At 31.7% G+C, this 21,479-nt stretch overlaps 1 protein-coding gene across 1 annotated transcript; it reads left to right on the top strand.

The window, feature by feature from the left end:
• Positions 1-268: 268 nt before the first annotated feature.
• Positions 269-20,331, top strand: LOC149796573 (receptor-type tyrosine-protein phosphatase C-like). The gene is made up of 16 exons (XM_089961275.1): positions 269-421; positions 880-1,004; positions 2,669-2,750; positions 8,101-8,192; positions 8,984-9,020; positions 9,725-9,822; positions 11,318-11,437; positions 12,427-12,575; positions 13,083-13,218; positions 13,762-13,911; positions 14,891-14,983; positions 15,442-15,555; positions 17,313-17,444; positions 17,802-17,956; positions 19,650-19,785; positions 20,130-20,331. The coding sequence occupies exons 2-16, from the start codon at positions 960-962 to the stop codon at positions 20,223-20,225; spliced, it is 1,635 nt and encodes a 544-aa protein (XP_089817401.1). The 5' UTR covers positions 269-421; positions 880-959; the 3' UTR covers positions 20,226-20,331.
• Positions 20,332-21,479: the final 1,148 nt, after the last annotated feature.

The raw sequence follows: 21,479 nt of genomic DNA, 5'->3' as shown, positions 1-21,479 counted from the left end.
ACACATGATCTTAGAATATATCGTACAATTATGGAAACAAATTAACTATGCAATATGTTGTTTATAAATGATGGTAAAAATCTACAAATGTGGATAAAAGATAAACACACAATATAGATATTCATAACATACTGGAGTAGATATCTTACGATAATTTGCATGATAATTGTTTGGTTTTTAAAAAAAATGATATTCCTGTAGTGATTTGATTTGTAAGTGTTAGATGTTAGAAGGCACTGAAAAATATTATCAATAAATCTGCTAACATTGTCAATTATTTTGGTTGACTCTGATAGTAACCTTAATAAGGAAGTTCCCTCTGTGCCGAATCAGGAGCAAAAAGTGTTACACCAAGTGATCCAGGAAGGAGAATGCAGTGTTCGAAAACCACAAGAAATCGAAGATACGTCTTTCCCCAAAGGTAAATTTCTAATCGTTAGTTCTATAAATATTGATTGCAAGCAGTTTATCCAATATTGCTTTTCCTAAATCATTTCCTTGTTGAATTTTTAAAATTATACACAAAATGGATTCTGTGTCATCATTTATTTTAGTAGGTATGGATTTTCATGTTTTTGGAACAATTCATATTTTTTTCGGTGGATAAATTCGTAGATTTTTGAATGAGTCCTATCATTATCACAGAAAGATTATTGGTTGCAATTTGTTTTGTCTAAAAGCAAAATCTGCTAACATTGTTTACACATACATTCACAGAATTAAAATGTACATAAAGATGAATACTGAAAGACCACATGCATAAAAACTTTAAGGAACACACAATAAGAATATTTCGATAGGACATACTTTATTACCAGGAGAAATTCTTTCGTCATAATTTTAACTCAACTTTCTGTCTCGTTTTGTGTTAATTTTCAGATAGTGTATACCAAAATACAGAGAAAAAGACACAGCTGATTTCTCATAGTATACCAGTTCTCTCCTTTTGGGGTCACGTTATGAAGAAGAAAGCAAACAAAGAAGAATTTGAGACAGAGTTCCAAGTAAGTAACACGTTTTTAATGAAAAGAAATAAGATTTTACTGCCTGACGTCACCGACAAAATTCTTTTTCTTAAGGTTATTTTTGTTTGTTTGTTGTATTTCACTAATTAAAATTTGTGCAAAAGCGTTACGTCTAAGATGTACTCGAATGTGCTTCGAAGTCATCGCAAATCACTTATTTGCGTTCCTGTAATAAATGATTTGTACTCGATACAAAACAGTCAGGGCCAGGATGTGGAGCCCACAATCCAAGCATTGAAGTAAAAAGCGCAGACTTAACCCCGAGGTCAAAGAATGAACGACCATTTGCTTGAATGAATTGTCTTAGCTTCATATCTATTGATCGTAAAGGTTGAGCAAAGTCCAACAAGCGGATTAAAAATAAAGGCAAATAAAAACCACTGTAAAAAAACGTTAACGCACATTTTCTATGTCTATGACCTTGACCTCAGTATAAAGAACAAAATAACATGTGTAACACGATGAATTGGCTTATATTGATCATGAATCATGGCAAATATGATAAAAATCTGTCAAATGAAACATTTTGTTCAAGTAATAAGCGATAGCTTTGCCTCTACTCTAACAATCTCTAACAAATAACACGGGCTGGACAATGGACGCTAGTGTAATATCTTCCACATATTGAATACAAATAACATGGGCTGGATAATGGTCGATCGAGCGATATCCTCCATTAACTGAATACAAATAACAGGCTTACTTGTCTACATTTCGGAGAGAAACACAGATTGACTTACATCTTCACAGAATTATCGACAACGTAATTTGTTACAATTTGATATCATGAATAATACCATTAACATGCAGAAAGGGATATACTTAGAACTTTGACAAGCAACCATTTAATGCCAAAAGAAAGAAAGTATTCGTTGGGATAAATTAATTGATTGATCCTGGTTTGGAAAGTTGTTTTCTCTCCTAGGAACAAAATAGAACAAAGCAAATATAGCGGCCATTTCTCAAAGGGTACATACCAACTCTCCGTTTAATACTAGCATATGCAGCCGGATGATGATGGTACTCTTCCACTACATAGATACATGTCACATTATTGTTGGAGTTAATCTATGTGCAAATCTGTGATTTTCCCATGGATTTATAAGACAAATCACTACATAAAAAAGATAACGTCTGTCGTTTATCTTCAGAGGACTGAACGAATTTGATAAATCGTAAAACACGTTTGATCACGTGAGAGGAAGGTTTATTTCAATTCCATATCAAAGTAGGTCTTTTCCACTAATTGAGCAAAAATATTACACCAATTAAACTCCATTTTGGAAACTTTCGAAATAGTTTCTCCAGAAAGCCAAAGTTGAAATATATATCACAGCATCTTGACATTTATAAACGGTCAATTCAGTTCATCTAAAAATGAAGATGGGTTGGAAAGAAAACTTCTTAAATGACAGTCTACCGCGCCTGCGTCCTACATTAAAACGCACGCATTGAATACTTAATAAGAATTTCTTCCATTACATACAATATTTGATAAACGCCTCAGAGTACTTTACCTAAATTTAATCTGATGAAAAGATTGTATGTAGCTAAGTCCTGGTTATGCAATAGATACATTTTCCATGAAGGATATGGAAATAAAAGGTTGAGGTTAACATGTTAAAAATATTTATTTATAACAGGAATTCAGTCAAGGGTTGACCAAGACGCACGAAGGAGCCCTGGCAAATCCTTCAAAGAACCGATACAAATCAATGTATCCATGTAAGATACCTCATTTGCAGTAGTCAGATTCTTCTGTAAACTTTCTGTCTTTAGTATCTCACATGTGCCTTGCGTTTAGGATTTGACATTCTTAACTAATTGCTACAGATGCTAACTGTAATCCAACGAGAATGTTGTCATATATATATATATATATATATAATGATAATGAGGACTTTGTATAGAGCCTAATCTTTAGAAGCTCTAAACGCTTTACAACATCAGACAACACCTATAAGATAAAAAAAAATATAATATTATTACAAAGACAAACACCATGAAAATAGAAAAACATTAAAAAATAAAAAAAAAACATGCTGAAAATATTTCAGGTAGGAAACATTATTAGGTCTTTAAGTTTGCTCTTGCAGTCGTAATAAGTGATTTTTGAGAGCCCTCTTGAATGTGATCACTGTGTCTTTGTGTCTAAGTTCAGTGGGCAATTCAGTTCACGTTGCTGGGCCCTGGTCTGCAAAAGAACGCTGTCCATATGACTTTCTTTTCATAGTGGGAATAATAAGTATACGATTGTCAGAGTAGGAACGTAAGTTTCTTGCTGGTGTGTACACATGGGTATATATATATATATATACTATTTATCAACAAATAGAGATAAACAGTTTTAATAATATTAGTATTATGTATAATACATGCTTATTAGAAGAAAAGAAAACAAATTACACAAAAAAAATAATTACAAAGATAAATGTAATCAACATATACACTAGTATAATCTTTATAGCTGTTAAAGTGGTTATCAGAACTCAATTTATTTAATAAAAATATAATAAAAATATGGTGTGCATTACGGTTACTATCAAGTATTTTATAAATAATTAATCAAATTATATTGATAATTAATTACAAATTCAAATTCGTTTTTAAAGAATTAGTAAACTTATTTTTATGTTATTAGATTATACTTTTACCAATTAAGATTTTCTGCAAAGTAAAATAATATGAAATATTCATATCTAATTGTAAACAGGGGACATAATTCAGAAAAAAATTAAAAAAAAAAAAAAAAAAAAAAAAAATTAAAAATTAATAAAAAATTACTAAATGTCATATAGTGTTTTTGAATTTAGACCTTTTGGATATACCGTATTAAGACGGTGAATCCAATAGGTTTCCTTTAGTAGACGTTCCATTTCAGAATCAGCTTTAACAATAGGTTGGAAGGAGAAATCTTGCAATGTATGGGAATTTTTGTTAAAATGTGCGGCAACATGAGATGAAAATGATTGATCGATATAATTTTTTATATCTGATCTATGTTGGTTCATACGTTTAGATATTTGTTGACTGGTTTGTCCAACATATTTCATTAGAAGACCTTTATTACTTTATAGACAGTTTAAACAAATTACATCCAACAATAAAATTTACATTCAATGTCTCTAAAACTAAAGTTTCATTCTTGGACGTTGATGTCATGAAAAATGAAAATAATGAAATTACTACCATGGTTCATGTTAAAAACACGAATATTCATCAATATGTTGAATATTCTTCATGCCATCCTAAATCATGTAAAAATGGGATACCATATAGTCAAGCAAAAAGATACAGAAGAATTATTTCGGATGATGCTGTTTTTAAATCATCTTTGACAGAGCTAGGTCAGCATTTTTTAAATAGAAATTACCCTATTGACATCATTAATACTGCTTTCCAAAAGGTATCTTCTCTTACACAGCTTGAATCTTTACAATATAAAATCAAAAATAGAAATGAACATATCATTCCTTTTGTTATTGAATATAATCCAAGTTTGCCTAATATAGGTAAGATTATCAATAAATATTGGGATTTATTAAACTTATCATGTAAAGCAAGTGTTAAATCGCTACACGAAAGCAAACCCACACTTGCTTATAAAAGGACTAAAAATCTGAAAGATTTCCTAACTAATTCCAAATTAGAAAAACCATCATATAAAATAGGATCATCAACTAAATGTAATAGACCTAGATGTTCACACTGTTCATTTATTAATGAAAATACTTCTTTTAATAGTAATAATACGAAAGAAATTTTTAATATGCGTTGTGACATTAATTGTGCAACATCCAATGTTATTTATTTGATAACGTGCAAAAAATGTGGCATCCAATATGTTGGACAAACCAGTCAACAAATATCTAAACGTATGAACCAACATAGATCAGATATAAAAAATTATTTTCATCTCATGTTGCCGCACATTTTAACAAAAATTCCCATACATTGCAAGATTTCTCCTTCCAACCTATTGTTAAAGCTGATTCTGAAATGGAACGTCTACTAAAGGAAACCTATTGGATTCACCGTCTTAATACGGTATATCCAAAAGGTCTAAATTCAAAAACACTATATGACATTTAGTAATTTTTTATTAATTTTTAATTTTTTTTTTTTTTTTTTAATTTTTTTCTGAATTATGTCCCCTGTTTACAATTAGATATGAATATTTCATATTATTTTACTTTGCAGAAAATCTTAATTGGTAAAAGTATAATCTAATAACATAAAAATAAGTTTACTAATTCTTTAAAAACGAATTTGAATTTGTAATTAATTATCAATATAATTTGATTAATTATTTATAAAATACTTGATAGTAACCGTAATGCACACCATATTTTTATTATATTTTTATTAAATAAATTGAGTTCTGATAACCACTTTAACAGCTATAAAGATTATACTAGTGTATATGTTGATTACATTTATCTTTGTAATTATTTTTTTTGTGTAATTTGTTTTCTTTTCTTCTAATAAGCATGTATTATACATAATACTAATATTATTAAAACTGTTTATCTCTATTTGTTGATAAATCGTATATATAGTTTTCAGTAGAGATATATGTATCTTTAAGATCCAGTTTTATATATATATATTTATGTATTAAGATATCATTAATCTTTGCTGTATATGCACATCTCCATGTAAATTATTCGTTAAAGTATTAGATAATTACGTTAAAAATGTAAGCTATGACGTCATCTTGTTTATATCATTGTTTATTTCATTGATCACTTAGAAACAACATGTTTAACGACGTAAGCAATGATATTGAATTCAGTTTGAATTCAGTCTGATGAAGCATTAAAGCGAAACCGGTCACACATTCTACGTGTTGGTGTTGTTTATTTTATAATTTATATATATATACTCTGATAGGACTCTATTGTCTTAATCTCCGTTTCAGAAAACAACCAAGACCAACAATTTTGTAAAATTCTACAAATAATTTATTGCCCTAGCATACTAGGTGAAAATTTCTGTATTATTAATTAAACCGAAATTGCATTAAACCTTATATCACAAGTCCAACTGTATGAAGTTCCAGTTAAAATATGATGGCATTCCAAATAACCTGCAATACTGAATGTTTTAATGGGTCTATAGTATGGAGTTTGATGATCTGCTATGGTTTTTGATGTGTCATAATAATATTATAGAAAACGTTCTTATCTGAATTCACAATTTTTTAAAAAAATTTTTACATTTCAAGAATGTTATTGAGCATTTTGTTATTCCAGTGAATAATAATTTGAATAAGTCAAATGAAAATAATCAAAATCAAATCTGAACACAATGACAAGAATGATTCTGCTTCAGATATTAAGGCAGGATTGAGTACTTTGTTAAGTAGACAAGATTTTATACCCTTTTTGACTTAGAATGGAATTACTATTTTCACAAAATACTGTCAATTAACGAAGTTTTTCATTCCAGAAATGTATAAGGTAAGAATGAAAACTATAAAAATGTGTACCATTACAATGATCTGAACATTTAATCCAAAAAATTAGTGAAAATTTCAGCCTCGTATTATATTGTTTATAAATAATTGTCACTGGTGACTTACACTGTTATTTAGGACTAAGTAAAGTACAAAATGCAGACAAACGAAATATTCTGTGATTAGGAAAGCCAGCCAGTAATACAATATATATATATATATATATATATATATATATATATATATATATATATATATATATATATCACATAGTCGGTACACTTTGACTATAGTGTGTAAAGTTTCATAATTTTGATATTATAATATGTGAACATATCACTTTATGTGATTCTCATTTGTTCAAATAAGCCCACGAAATTATTGTGCAGTATTCTCTTTACTGACTGGCTGCGATCGTCGGAAACAGTTTTTAACCCAGCGTTCTGGAATGTTTTGTTTTCATTGAACATTTAGGCCGCCATGTTTGATTCGACTCGTGAAAGGGAATTGGGGGAAAGTGGTCGCGTCGGTTTCAATATTGCCAATTTACTGTCACAAGGGTTCATTATGTCATGCATAACATACCACAACATGAAAAATTGCAAAAGCCCCCAAAGACAAGAACAATAACAACTCAATTGATAGCGAGGGTGGGTTTGGGGATAGAGGGCGGTATATCTGTAGGATGGAATTGAACCTATATACAAGCTTTGTTTAAATGTGAACTTACTGCAGTAAATAAACTCATCTTTGTGCACAGAAGAATGTAAACATAAACCGGTCTCCACCACTGACATAACTTTATCCAACCACAGCATTTTTAAGCGGTAAATATGTAATGGACGTCCGACACAAACAGAGATTTTGTTCACGTCTTCTGTACAATCTAATGTTCCAAATCAAATACTGCAAATATCCGGTCACATATACATTACTGTAAGTATGTATATTTCTGCAGCCAGTACTCTTATTTTCACAAAATATCGCAACAATGTAATTTTTAGTTGTGAAGTGGAATTTCAGTGTAAACACTGTCACTGTGTTGTGTATATAGGCCAACTCAAACCAGTACTGTGCACCATATCAAATAATGTAACGACGCACACATTATTACTTTGTGTTGGCAAATGTTTTGTCTTTTGTAAAATGTTCTGTTTATTTTCATGAACGCTTGTTCTTTGATTTATAGCTGGCAAAAATGTATAATATACTTTCACTATTTCAACCTTGTTTGGGACTAATTTTTACGCACAACAAATAAAAGGTACAGCGTCTGTCAGAATGAAAGAAATTATTCATTATTATTTCTATCCAAATTATTTCTATTGATATAAAACTATGTGATAAAAAGAATTTCAAATGGGTAATGATTTTATAATAAATGTATGACACTCGTTAAATAATGTCCAGCTTTTGGTCGCAAAAGAAGGACATTATTCAATTATTCAACTCGTTTCATCAATTGAAAATTTAATCGTTACCCTTTTGAGATTTATCTATCTATCTATCTTGTCCTGTTTTGAAAATTCATCTGTCAGTCTGTCCTCATTTTTCTAATTTCCTTTGGATATAGTTAGTTTCTTAAATAAAGTTGAACTCGGAGATATTATTTTCCAGATGACTTTAATAGGGTAGTTCTGAAACGAGATTCGACACAGGACTCGGAGCAGGAAAATGATTCGGACTATATCAACGCCAGCCATATAAAGGTATATGATACAGATGGAAATAATAATAATAATAATAATAATAATAATAATAATAATAATGATAATAATAATAATCAGCACAAGCAGGAACAGATAAAAATATCGACGTGCAGCAGGTGAAAGGAAATTTAATTGCATTATTTTTATGGACGATATCGAAAGTCTGAATAAAATTAGGAGCTAAGTGGGTCAGTCCACATATAATTGTTTTTATTACATCCAGTACGCACTATGTACTTTTGTGTACCATATATGTATCATTATGACTTAATAGTGATGTAAGTTTATTTGCGTTTCTGTGTGTGTGATTAGGATTTTTAAGGTAGGTTTAACAATTGTTCAGTCCTATCACTACAGTTTCTGCAGTGTGACAGTTTAGTGATGTCTAGCACTGGGGCATCATGCCGGAGACATGCAGCATGATGTCCCACCAAGTCACATTATCCTGACACCAGGCCGACTAGTCCTAACACTAACTTCTTAATGCTGAGAGCCTAGGGAGGCAGCTGTTAGTACTATTTGTTATTAGTCTTTTGTATGACACGGCCGGAGCTCGAACCGCCATCCTCTCGCATCCGAGGCGGACGCCCTAATCATTTGCCACCAGAGCGGTCATGTAATTTGCATACACGCATTCGGGTGCAAACGATGATAAGATAATGACGTTACGAAACTATAAGTTTTTTTTAACTTTTAAAAATACAAATATATTTAATGAAACATTGAAGTCACCGTAAAACCATATACAGTTGTTTAAGATACAGTTGTTTAAGATATTGTTTTTCTTACAGGGGTTTGAAGGCCGCAAGTGCTACATTGCTGCGCAAGGTTTGTACACATTCTCGTAAAATGGTTGTTCAATCAATGAAAAATATTGTTCAATATTAGTAGTGTATCGTAATAGATATCAAGAACTTTAAGAAGGAGAGTAGTTTGGAATTTGCTTGCATTGCAATGACCACCATTCAGTGTTTTTGTCTTTTATAGGATACGTCATAATAGCTCGATTTCAGGGAAATTATTACATGGTTACCGTTATTTTGCAAAATGATAACTCTTCCATGGTGATAAGGAGATAACATAGGCTTTTAATTTTCGATGAAATAGAGGCAATGAGATTATAGCTCAATCGTTGTGAATATTTTTCTGCTGTCATTGTATCTTACATCCTGTTTGTATGATTTCCTAAAGGACAAAAAGTAATCTCTAGTTTATCATCACTTTGCATTAAATTAAGTAAATGATCACATCCATGTACTTAAAGCTCATATCACCACAATTTTGTGAGGTGTTTTGAATGAAATTTTGGAATTAAGTATGGCGATGAACATGTTTTTGCACTTTTTCTTATTTTAAAAGACATTTTTGATTATAAATTTAACATCATTTGCCAAATTTTACAAACGAAAATACTAAATTCTCTACCTAATTTGTTTTTATATGAACACTCACGTAGTATCTTCTAAACGTATTATGACAGATACAAAATCAAAAGATCATGCATGAGTTAATTCAGTTGATAACAATCACAGGTCCCATAAACAAAACAGTAGAAGATTTCTGGTGGATGGTATGGCAAGAAATGACAGAATGCATCGTCATGCTGACAAATCTCAGTGAAATGGGCAAGGTTGGTCTAAATCATAAATATAAATTTTCACATGTCGCAGGGGTTTGTGTGATTATGGACATTTCAATGGTAGAAACCAGGTTATGGGACTATGGATGTGTCTGTGGTGATGGTTGGGTTTATAAGCTTATGCTATTATAAATAAGGGAATTCTGACGCAGAATATATGTCTATCGCTGTGTTATCCAACATTGGTTTTAAGTTTCTTCCACCTCTGGTTTTGTTCCACATTGGTTCTTCAACTTTGAGGAGAACATAGCACATTGATATCAGCAATTGTGTGGACAGATAATGACGACAATCTTTATGATGACAATATTAGATTGGATCTTCTAGACACAAAATATGGGGAAGTTTACATTGATAATGCGTAATAATAGGCACACATTATTAAACCAGGAAGAATAAGCGATAATGCTACTTGTAACATAACATCCAGGTAAAAGCTAACTGATCTTCCCAAGTTAGATTTAGAATAAGCGATATTTTTCTTCATGTTGATACCTAGAACGATTTATGCTTTTACATCGACAAAGGTGCTAAAATGTTTGAATATTTAAACCTAGAAGACTTGAAGTTTTATATTTTCTCCTCCTCTGGTTTTGTTCCACATTGGTTCTTTAACTTAGAGGAGAACATAACACATTCATATCTGCAAATATGTTATCAGATAATGACGACAATGTTTATGATGACAATGTTAGATTCGGTCTTTTAAACACAAAATGTGGAGATGCTTGCATTGATAATGCGTAAACCATTATTAAATCACAGAAAATACGCAATAATACTACTTGTAACACAAGGTCCAGGTAAAAGCTAATTGATCTTTCCAATTTAGCTTTAGAATAAGCAATATTTTTCTTCATGTTGATACCTAGAACGATCTATGCTTTAAAATCGTTAAAGGCGCTAAAATATTTGGATATCTAATGTTATTTGATTCAGATCAATAACAGCAGAACACTGGAATAGTTGAACTATATAAATCGTGATCGGAAATTAGAAGTGCTTAATTTAAACATGGAAGATCCATGATTTCTGTCTTAACTGATTTTTGTAAAACTTTAATTATAACATATCAATTCTTATGTACCTGGACATCGAAACAATAAAATCTCACCCTCGCATCATATGAGTTTTCTTTTTAACAATATCCTTTTGAAGGTCGTACTCTGAATTATGTGACAAATAGTTGTTTATTTTATGGCAGTGTATTAACACACATTAACCCAATTAACAAATATTAACCAAGCTCTAAGTATCGCAAGGTTTTGCATATTGACAAATTGATCAAACGGAACCAAAAGTTCGATATTACCATCAGGGGTTGAGATGCGGGTCCCTTTTGATTATGTGTATAATATTATCCTACATATAGCGTTCATATTTTGCGGACAAATAATGAATAATTGATCATCAAAAACTATATCCAGCTATGTATACCAATACTGTTTAAGAACAAAAGAAGAGTGAACATTATGTTTTTGTCTAGATGAAGTGTATTCAGTACTGGCCGGATAAAGAAGAACAGACGTACGGAGATGTGACGGTTAAAAGTCTACGAAATGAATCTTTCGCTGACTGTGTCAGAAGAGACTTACAACTAACTGTGGTAAATGTTACGCATGTGTCCTGATGAACTAATAAAATAAATTCTGTTCATTGTAGTACTTGTTAAGAGGGATGTGCATTAAAATATAATTTAATATATCAGAGTTCAAAAAATAAACAGCTGTCTTTTAATGGAACATTCAACTTCGAAATCTTCTGCTTCTTATTTGATAGAATATAAATCTAACAGCAAACGAGTCCATACTTAGTCAGCATTTAACGGTGCATTGCTTATTCTTTCGTTTTTACTATAAAGGATAAATAGCATTCACATCTGAAGTTCATTTGTGAGTATGCTAATCTCTTGCTTTCTATGTAAATATTTATAATTTTCTCAAATCTGATTTACAGATAAGCTCTGCAAGACTGGCATTAAATATTATACATGGAATTGCTACATGATTCTGTCTTAAATTCTTGCATAGTTTTGTTGGTGAAACATGGAAGTGACAATGTTATGATGACAAAAAATAGCTTGAGATGTATTAAGTTTTCTCTGATATTTACTTAGTATTTGGTGTTTTGCTCTTAAAATTACAAATATGTTACCGTATTTATAAAGCACTTATAATAATGTACTTACAGCTAATAATTTCCAGTATATATATGCATATGAATGCAACTAAAGTAGCCAGTAAGAGTAGAAGAGGCGTGAAAAGGAAATCATAACAAAATGTTACAAAGAATGATGGTATTTATGTTTTCTACACTCATTAATATGTGCGAGAGATGGCCATTGGCAAAGAAACGTTTAGATATCGAGAAATCGAATCACATATGAAGAGAAATTTAATCGTTTATTTGATGCTATCTTGAACAGAAAATAAGCTACCCACCTTTATTTTAAAGTAATAGCTGTTTAACACCCTTTACCAGAACGGGTTGAAGCAACTTTTATAAGTAAAACTTCAGTTATGCACCAAGGAAATTACTAGAAAAGAAAACAATCAGTTGCTAAACCAGTACCACTACGTGGATTCTTTTATTTAGAGTGGCAAGTCGAGGAAGGTCACTCAGTTTCATTACACAGCCTGGCCAGACAAAGACGTACCGGACACGGCCTGGTCACTTGTGGAATTCTGGAAATCTGTCAGGAACCACAAGGCATATGGCAAGAGTCCAATGGTTGTGCACTGCAGGTATACTTTGGAATCGCACTTTTGGAAATTAATGAATTAGAATTAAAACAATGGGAATGAAGTTTGAGTGTTTATTATCTTTGTCTATGTTTCAGAGGGACGTAAAGTATACATAACCCTTGTGTGATATTTAGATCAACTGATAACTGATGGTCCACATTATAATGCAATAAAAAGAAAAATAAAAAAGGATAAATATTTAGCCTGTCTGTCTAACATCTTTAAAATTAAACGTCAATATCCACGACTATAGCTGTTTTAAAAAAGTATCACGTGACTATATATATATATATATATATATATATATATATATATATATATATGAAAATGAATTTGGCATAATTGCCATTCTTCACCGCTTGTAGAATGTCGAGAGTTGCTGACACAAATGTTGCAAATAATACTTGTTTGAAAGAAACAGAGTGTTTGCGATACGATCAGTATTCCATACAAATATAAGTGTATCGTTTGACAGAATTATCTAAATCTAATGAAATCCATATTCAGTGCTGGAGTGGGGAGAACAGGCACATTCATCGCTTTGGACATCATTTACGACGAGACATGTGAAACGGGACGTGTCGCCGTTATCAAGTGTGTCGAGAATTTACGAGAGCAGAGAGTCAACATGGTCCAGACTGCGGTACTATTGATGATCAGGCCACTTTTATTTTTGCTGTAGTACCATATTATTTAGTAGCCTATATAATATAATGGATTTTGTATTGTATTTTTTTAAATTCCCAATTGTTTTCTCAGAGCCATGATGACACCTTATGCCACGTATGACTCAAGAGATTAAAACATGATAGAGCTAACATGTCGGTTTCAACAAATGAACACGAATAAGCAAGAACAAGAGAAATGTAAACTGAACATTTTAAACATTGGAAATTAGTGTTGGCAGCATTTGCTAATGCAATGGAAACGTTTCCGCTTGAAATACACGTTTTTTATACATAAAATAAATAGGCAGTTATGCTAGCTGATGTTATCTCAAATTGTAGATCAATTCTTCACATTGCAGATCCTAAACTCATCTTATTATTATCTTCAGTTAGTCAGTTTTCAGATCATGCAACAATAGAAGCAAAACTTAACTGAGAGTGTAAAATATAACATATCTATCTACGTTCTTACCTACCTATATACATATATATGTATATGGCTTTCTTTCTTTCTTTAGAATCAGTTTATATTCCTGCATGATGTTGTCGCAGAAACTCTCGGATTTGGAACAATACCTGTACTTAAGAAACAGTTTTCAGATGTACTCAGACATTTAATGGAGCAAGACGAAATGTCCGGACTGACTCGCCTGCAAAGACAATACAATGTACGTAGTATAAAAAAAACGCAATTTTAATTTTTTTTTAAAGTAAAGTTTATGAGCAAAGTCTCATACTGAATCACCTATAAAATTTATGGGAAATCTCCAAGTGAATTAATGAGTTCTTTACTTCATGAATGGTCAAACGGAAATCTTACAATCTTGATAGTGACATTTTCCTTATCTGTGGGTTAAAAAATTTGCGAGAACTTGTGAAGCGCGTGCTCAATATACACCAAACAGTAACTAAACTGTTGCTTATGTCTTATTATTAACGCGCTTGCTTCGTTTGATTCCATAATAAGAAATCGTAGTGGTGAGATATATAACTCTTGAAGCGAATCTAGTCACTTATCCAGCGGTGAATGAAATAAATGCATTAGCACATGAACTTCAGTTAATAGAACGCTACATGATGAATTTGCATATTGAATTCATAAAGGAAAGATAGACCAATTTAGAGTCCGAGAAACTGGAAACTGCTACTAACGGTGAAAGTTGTGCATGTCTTGTGTATTTTTGCAAAACATTTCCTGATTCATTTTTCTCTTTTACCATTATCACATTGAATATGATATAAACCTTTACAGACGCGATGATCTTGAAATTGGTGAAACAAAATAGTAGTTGTAGGTACAGATTCAATATAAACTCTGCGATTATCTTGGTTTTAGTTCAGTTTTAGAGTCATTGGGCGTAGTGTAACTTCAATGTATAATTGTCAGTTACTAATACATATTTAAGTATGTTATGTTATAATCATGTCTGGATACATATATCATATATTTCATAGATACGCATGTTGCGATGAGTATGGTTCCATGGATTTATATTAAAAGATTAAAATAAAATGGTTTCATAAACTATCTAATGTCGTTATGACAGTGAGATTTCTTCCATTATTATTTCGTAAGGGCTGTAAAGATGTAGCTTTAAGTATTGTTGGAATCGTCGTCAAGTTAATGATTTGTTTAACTTATTTCAGATGCTCAAGAAATTAGAGCTTGGACAAGAGGAAAGCAATGTTGCAGTCTACTCGAATGCCGAAGGCTTTCAGTCTGAGATCATATGGCTTCCGGTAAAATTTATATTTTAGCTGTAAACATCTCTTATTTAATATACATTGTAAAGATTCTACCTATGATGGAATTTCGAGAATGTTATCTATTAATCAAATGAATATTTTTTTTTTCAGTAGGACTATGAGCACTTTCAGCAAATTTATTGAACGTTTTCAGGAGGCATCAGCTTCTTTTTTATATTTATAACTGTCACGGTATATTAAAACCCAGATGTCTTGCCCAGAACATGCTTTATGTATACAAAATTTTCCACTCTATAGTCTAGGAAATCAAAGCACCATAAAATTATATCCAAATGAGCTAATTCCCTGGGATTTGGTAAAATTGCAAACTTTATCTCTATATATGAATCCATCCCTTGATTCAGACACTTTTCTACTTATGTCGATGACTCTAAGTCAGCAGTTGTACTTGATTGCTATATATTTGTCACTGGAAAACATATTAATTACAGAATCTGTCGGGAAGAGATGCCTACATCGCAATGAAACGAGTCGACAACGAAACACTGCTAGCCACCATTCGAGAGAGGAATATCAAATGTTTGATCATCGTGGATAGCAACAGTGTAAGTGGGCTATAAATGTATACTGTCGACATCTAATGAACAAAATGTGTATGACATTGTTTCTTACTTTTAAACTGACAAATAAATCTTATATGTGAATCACAGGCATATTGAAATAAAGAGATACGAAGGTTGAACACGGTTCGACATATTCGTACCTTGTCTGAAAATGTAATTTATTATTTAATCGTTAAAAATTGATCGCATATTCTGGTGCGTTTCTTGAAGCAAAGTACTTTTAGTTTTTAAAAAAGGTGAGTATTCTATGACAGGAAATGCACTTTATTGATTAGTAACAATTAAGTAAAAGTGTCTGACATATACACTGTTCGTATCAATTCTACATTTTATACACCTAACACATGTTTTAAGCCCTGCTAACTTAACACTTCTTCCATGATTGCAAAACATTTCCATAAAAATCTAAGTGATACGCATGCATATAACAAACGAAAATATTCCATTTGCGAGATTATGTGGTATTCCACGCCTTGATATCATTATCAATATCACTATTTCTGTAGTTCAATGATAGCCTATAAAACACTGTTGTTACGACTCTGATGTCTAAAATTAAGTAATATAAAGAAGGGAAACCAAGAAGGCTTGTAAAATATAGGAAATAATTTAATTTTCTAATTTATGCAATGAAAATGTAAGAGGAACTTACAGTATTATGAAATAAATCCAAAATATTCTTAAAAGTTCCTCAAAAGTAAGAATGAATATCTTTGAATGTGCTGAAGTGTAAATAGCGTTGATGGCTCGTAGAGGAATTGTCTACAGCGTCTTTGAATAAATTCACAATAATCCCAAAATGTTGCTCAAGTCCAAATGCAATGAGCACGTTGTAATTCTAATGAGTTATCCAAACAAACGGTTCCTCTTAAATTAAATCTAAACACAATATTAAATACATATGCAGAAGGATGTTAAAACAAGAGCAATATTAGGAAGTACGAATAAGAATAATTCTCCGACAATAGTCATCTCTACATCTCTATTACGACTCAGTGTTGCTATTCATCCATGTGATTTATTTCGCAATGCATGACTTATGTGGAAATACATCCCACCTGATCTATGTAGCAATACTCAACCATCCAATTTGAAAATTATCCAAATCTGGTAAAAAAGGTTCATTATCATACTCTATTTAAAACGTGAAACACTCAATACAGATATAAATGCCACGGTAAAACCAACCCGCGTTATTTTAGGCTTTTTTATAACTGGTGACTTTTGTGAAAACTGTTTTGAGGTAAATGCCAGTGCCCCACAGACTAGATGCTTTGACCAGTATATGGTGTACAGACATATCCTTGGTTTCAAGTTTATATTTATACTGTAGAAACGAACTTGATTTAAAAGAATACATGTTCTATTATATAAATCTTTTCACATGGTAGTGAAATAAAAAATAGAACAAACTAGAACCACTATTACGTAAATATTAGTTTTTGATCAGGAATAACTAGTCAGTAAAGGACAACAACTATCTCTGGCAGCAAATAATAAGAACACGTTGTCCGGTACATGGTGTGTAAAATTGTGTGCACATTAATGTATGATACTTCCTTGTGTTGAATACTATGGGCATATTAGGCTTGTGGTAAGTTATAGGATTGACATATGAGGAAATACGCATCAGATGACACATTAAAGTACAATTAAATGCTATGAAACCTTTGAATTTCAACGTCACGCATATATATTAACAATACGACGTGTTTAAGTAATGGCGTTTCTATTCTCAGTCTAAAGATGTCTTGTTTTCCATTGGAGTCAATCAATCAAAAACTGTTGCTGGCTTGGACATAACATGTAAGAAAAAAGAAGACCTGGGAACGTTTGAAAGGAATCAGTTTTCTATCACAAGTGATAAAACGGTATGACATTTGCCTGCTTAAGAAATCAAACAATGATTAATTTAATTGAAGTCCGTAATAATCTGCCTTTGTAAAAGAGACAATGATTTATATATTGCATTATGTTTAAGAGAATAATAAGAAATCACTTTTATGATATTATCGTAGCGTTACAGGATGATACCATTGATTTTGTAAAGACACATAAAGCGGTTTGACTAGAAATGATTAAGATAATGATCGGAATATATTCTCTAAAGGTTATGCGTGCGCTTCAGTGCCCATACGATACACATCGTATGTAACCATTTCCTTTTCATGATTTTTTAAGTATTGCCAATACGAAAATATGAAGGGATCTCTCTTTTCTCACTACAGAAAGAGCCACAAAAACTGACGATGTTCTTGCTGAAAACCTGGGAAGAATCACATGAGGTACCTTCAGATTCGAACTCTGTTTTGTCACTACTTGAGGATTTTAGCCAGTACCATTCGAATCCAAGTGAATTAAATCCTCTCCTCCTCTACTCCAGGTTTGTATGCATAGCTGCAACTATATAACATATAAATCTTGTGGTAGTCTTTTTTATTGCATAAATTGGGCCCTCTATTTGCCCTTTTTATTCTGTATAATTATCGCACTATATTATGCTAGGGCATGGGTTGAACATATTAAGCATAAGGGTAGATGTTTAGTTTAGATGGACTCCATAATTGTACCCGATACTACATTTTGTTCATTTGTTTGGTTTACCTTATTACTATTCAGCGTAACATGCAATGGCGTGGAAATCTTTTCTAACGTGCATATAATTACAATACTATGTTTTTGAAAAGATAAGCAACCTATGTTTCTGCTTTGTGTGTTGACGCCGTTCTATCATGACGTGTAGCTACCCAGATTTCATCAAATAATTTTTGTGTGTTGACACCGTGCCATCATATCGTGTAACTACCCATGTTTCATTAAATATTTTGCGCGTGTTGACACCGTGCCATCATATCGTGTAGCTACTCAGGTTTCATAAAATAGTCTTCTTTGTGTGTTGACACCGTGCCATCATATCGTATAGATACCCTCTTTTCATCAGTGTCTTGTGTATGTGTTGATACCGTGTCATCATATCATTTAGCTATCCTGGTTTCATAAAATAGTCTTCTTTGTGTGTTGACACCGTGCCATCATATCGTATAGATACCCACTTTCAGCAGTGTATTGTGTATGTGTTGACACCGTGTCATCATATCGTGGAACTACCTAGGTTTCATAAAATAGTCTGCTTTGTGTGTTGGCACCCTGTCTTCATATCATATAGTTACCCATGTTTGATCAAACAGAGTCTTATTTGTGTGTTGGCACCGTGCAATCGTATCACATAGTTACCCATGTTTGATCAAACAGACTATTCTTTGTGTGTTGACACCGTGCCATCTTATCGTATAGATACCTTTTATTCATCAAACAGTGTCTTCTTCTTTGTGTGTTGACACCGTGCTATCATATCGTATATATACCCTTTTTTCATCAAGAAGTGCCTTCTTTGTGTGTTTGACACCATGCCATCATATCGTATAGATACCCATGTTTCATCAAATAGTGTATTCTCTGTGTGTTGGCACCTTCCTATCATATCGTACTGAATAGTCTGGCATACATGTTAAACGCCAATGAATTAGTATGATATACTGTGCTATTGTTTTAAATGAAAAATTTGATTGTTTTCGTGCCCCTTAGGTTAGAGCTTGCATGCAGATAGAACTAAACATATAGTTCAAGAAAATTACTATATAACAGCACTACATGACAAATTAAAGTCCGATTCCTAACAATTACTTTTATATATCATTTATTTTATAAGTATATATTGGGATTTAAATTTTCTTTTTGCATATAATTTTTATTGTTTGATTTACTTGCACAGATAAGTAATTATCTGATGGTACCTTGATGTTTCTGAAACATTATGTTCAAGCATAAATTACATTGTGTCCTAACAAATCGTTTGTTTTACTTCCACGCAGATTCAACCTCTTTCGCCTCAGTAATATTAAAATTGTTGGATCAAATCATTCGTCTTATATATAATTGATATTACCAAAATATCGATTCGAAATGAATAATACATTTGAGGCTATTGAAACTGATTATTAAGTATGAAAGATAAAACAAGACCTTATGTTGCGTCTCATTAATTGTATGTGAGTTTCTGTTGATTATTACCTCAGATGGGAGCTGGACAGATGTAGCATTATTTACATCTTGCTGAATGAAACAGAAAGAATTCGCAGAGACGGAGAAATTCATATCTTGCGGACAAGTGCGGATATGTTAGAAAGGAGTTGTAAACTACTACCGACATTTGTAAGTATCTTTTAATTGCTTGTCTTCCTCGAGTTTTCTAAAGTGCTTAATTCATAGTCTTGAATAAAAAATGGCAGTAAAAGTAAATTTGAATTTCAGTTTATCTGTATACATTTGTGTCACCTGAATAATCAGTATTGTTATTTCCAAGATGAATCTTCAATACAGGAATATAATCTTTGTGTGTAGATTTTATTATTATTATTATTATTATTATTGCTGCTATTACTACACATACCAACTACTACTACTGCTATTACGATGACAACGGTTACAATTACTACTACTATTTGTATAATTAGTTTATATTTATTATACCTAATTATTGTGTATACGTATTTCAGGAGCAGTATGTTTTCGTTTACAAATGCCTTCAAACCGATGCTTTGCCAGAATACACATATGAAAATACAGCTGGGATCATGAAGGAAATTCTTTGATCAACATAGGTGAAGAGATTTCATCAAAGCATGTTGATTATTTGAATATGGATCCAGTTATATATCTAGCTATACTTCTTTATTAAATAAAAGACTGGTTTACTAATCTGACTTTAATATACTCTTTTCATTCAGTATCTCAAACATAATCGATATCTAAAAATAGCATAATATGCAAATCGGTATATTTTTATGTTACAAAGTTGTAGCGTTTATATATTTCTTTTGTTTCTATTTCTACATCCTAAGTAAAGTGAAGATGTTTTCAAAAAGAACAGACCGATATGGAATACATGTCCCAGTAGCCCTTATCGAAGGTAGATGTGGTACCTTTCTAACGACAACCTCGCCCAGATGTCATTGAAAAAGAATATATTTACGTATTTCATTTTATATTTCGATTTCTATATTCAGAAAATGGATTAATATTCTTGCAAGATAGACTGTACTCAACGATTAGTTTTGAAATATGAAAATAATTCTGAGAAATTAAATAGTAATATTTGATTAGACATTTACTTTACGAGCCCGTGGGTCAGGTCTAAATTTATTGTTAATGTTGTTTACATGACATCCTCTTCAACAGTGAAAGCAGGGAACTTGTAGGTAATGTGACCCAAATCTTTTCCTTTTTGTATTTTCGTATATTCTGTTGAGAAATTACAAGGTATGTGAGATATAAAAAATACAATATCGATTGAATCCTAGTTTTGTTTGTTTTATCTGGTACGCATGCTTAGTTTCATAAAATATAGACAAATATGTTAGAGCCATGGTCATTCATAATTTACTTAATATACCACTTTGAATCTGAACGATATGTTAATCTTTCTTATACTTCATCTAAGTGTATGAATATAGAGGTTTAGTCAAAATTAACACCATTCTTAAATTTGCTTCTAATTTGCTTATATATGCAACTATTTAAACATCCGATTTTCTTTTCGCTAGAGAAGAAGAAACGAACGGTACGATTATGAAACATCATTTGTAATGGTTCGCATGCACAAAGGTTATTTGTGTGATCTTTTGCAGAGATAAAGCAAGTCTCTTATTATTGGTCATATTTCTACAAAAGCAAATTCGAAATTATGTACTAGAACAACGTTTCAGATAGAGTGTTACTGTAAATGTAGCGGCCTCCAGTGGCCGAGTGGTTTCAAATACCCCCCTTTTGTTAGTCACTTTGATCCCACCTATTCACACTGGGTCGAATCACAAGCTCGACAAATGTGGGAATGTGACAAAATTGCC

The sequence above is a fragment of the Sinohyriopsis cumingii genome, chromosome 6 (assembly GCF_028554795.1).
Source record: "Sinohyriopsis cumingii isolate HCF-2022 chromosome 6, ASM2855479v2, whole genome shotgun sequence".
Lineage (NCBI taxonomy): Eukaryota > Metazoa > Mollusca > Bivalvia > Unionida > Unionidae > Sinohyriopsis > Sinohyriopsis cumingii.
This window is presented reverse-complemented; position numbering and strand designations above follow the sequence as displayed.

Bases quoted from the DNA above. Each gene is read 5' to 3' on its own strand.
- LOC149796573 (XM_089961275.1), top strand. From the start codon at position 960: ATGAAGAAGAAAGCAAACAAAGAAGAATTTGAGACAGAGTTCCAA. The intron at 11,438-12,426 runs GTAAATGTTACG...TCTTTTATTTAG, and splicing joins GAGACTTACAACTAACTGTG to AGTGGCAAGTCGAGGAAGGT. The intron at 12,576-13,082 runs GTATACTTTGGA...ATCCATATTCAG, and splicing joins CCAATGGTTGTGCACTGCAG to TGCTGGAGTGGGGAGAACAG.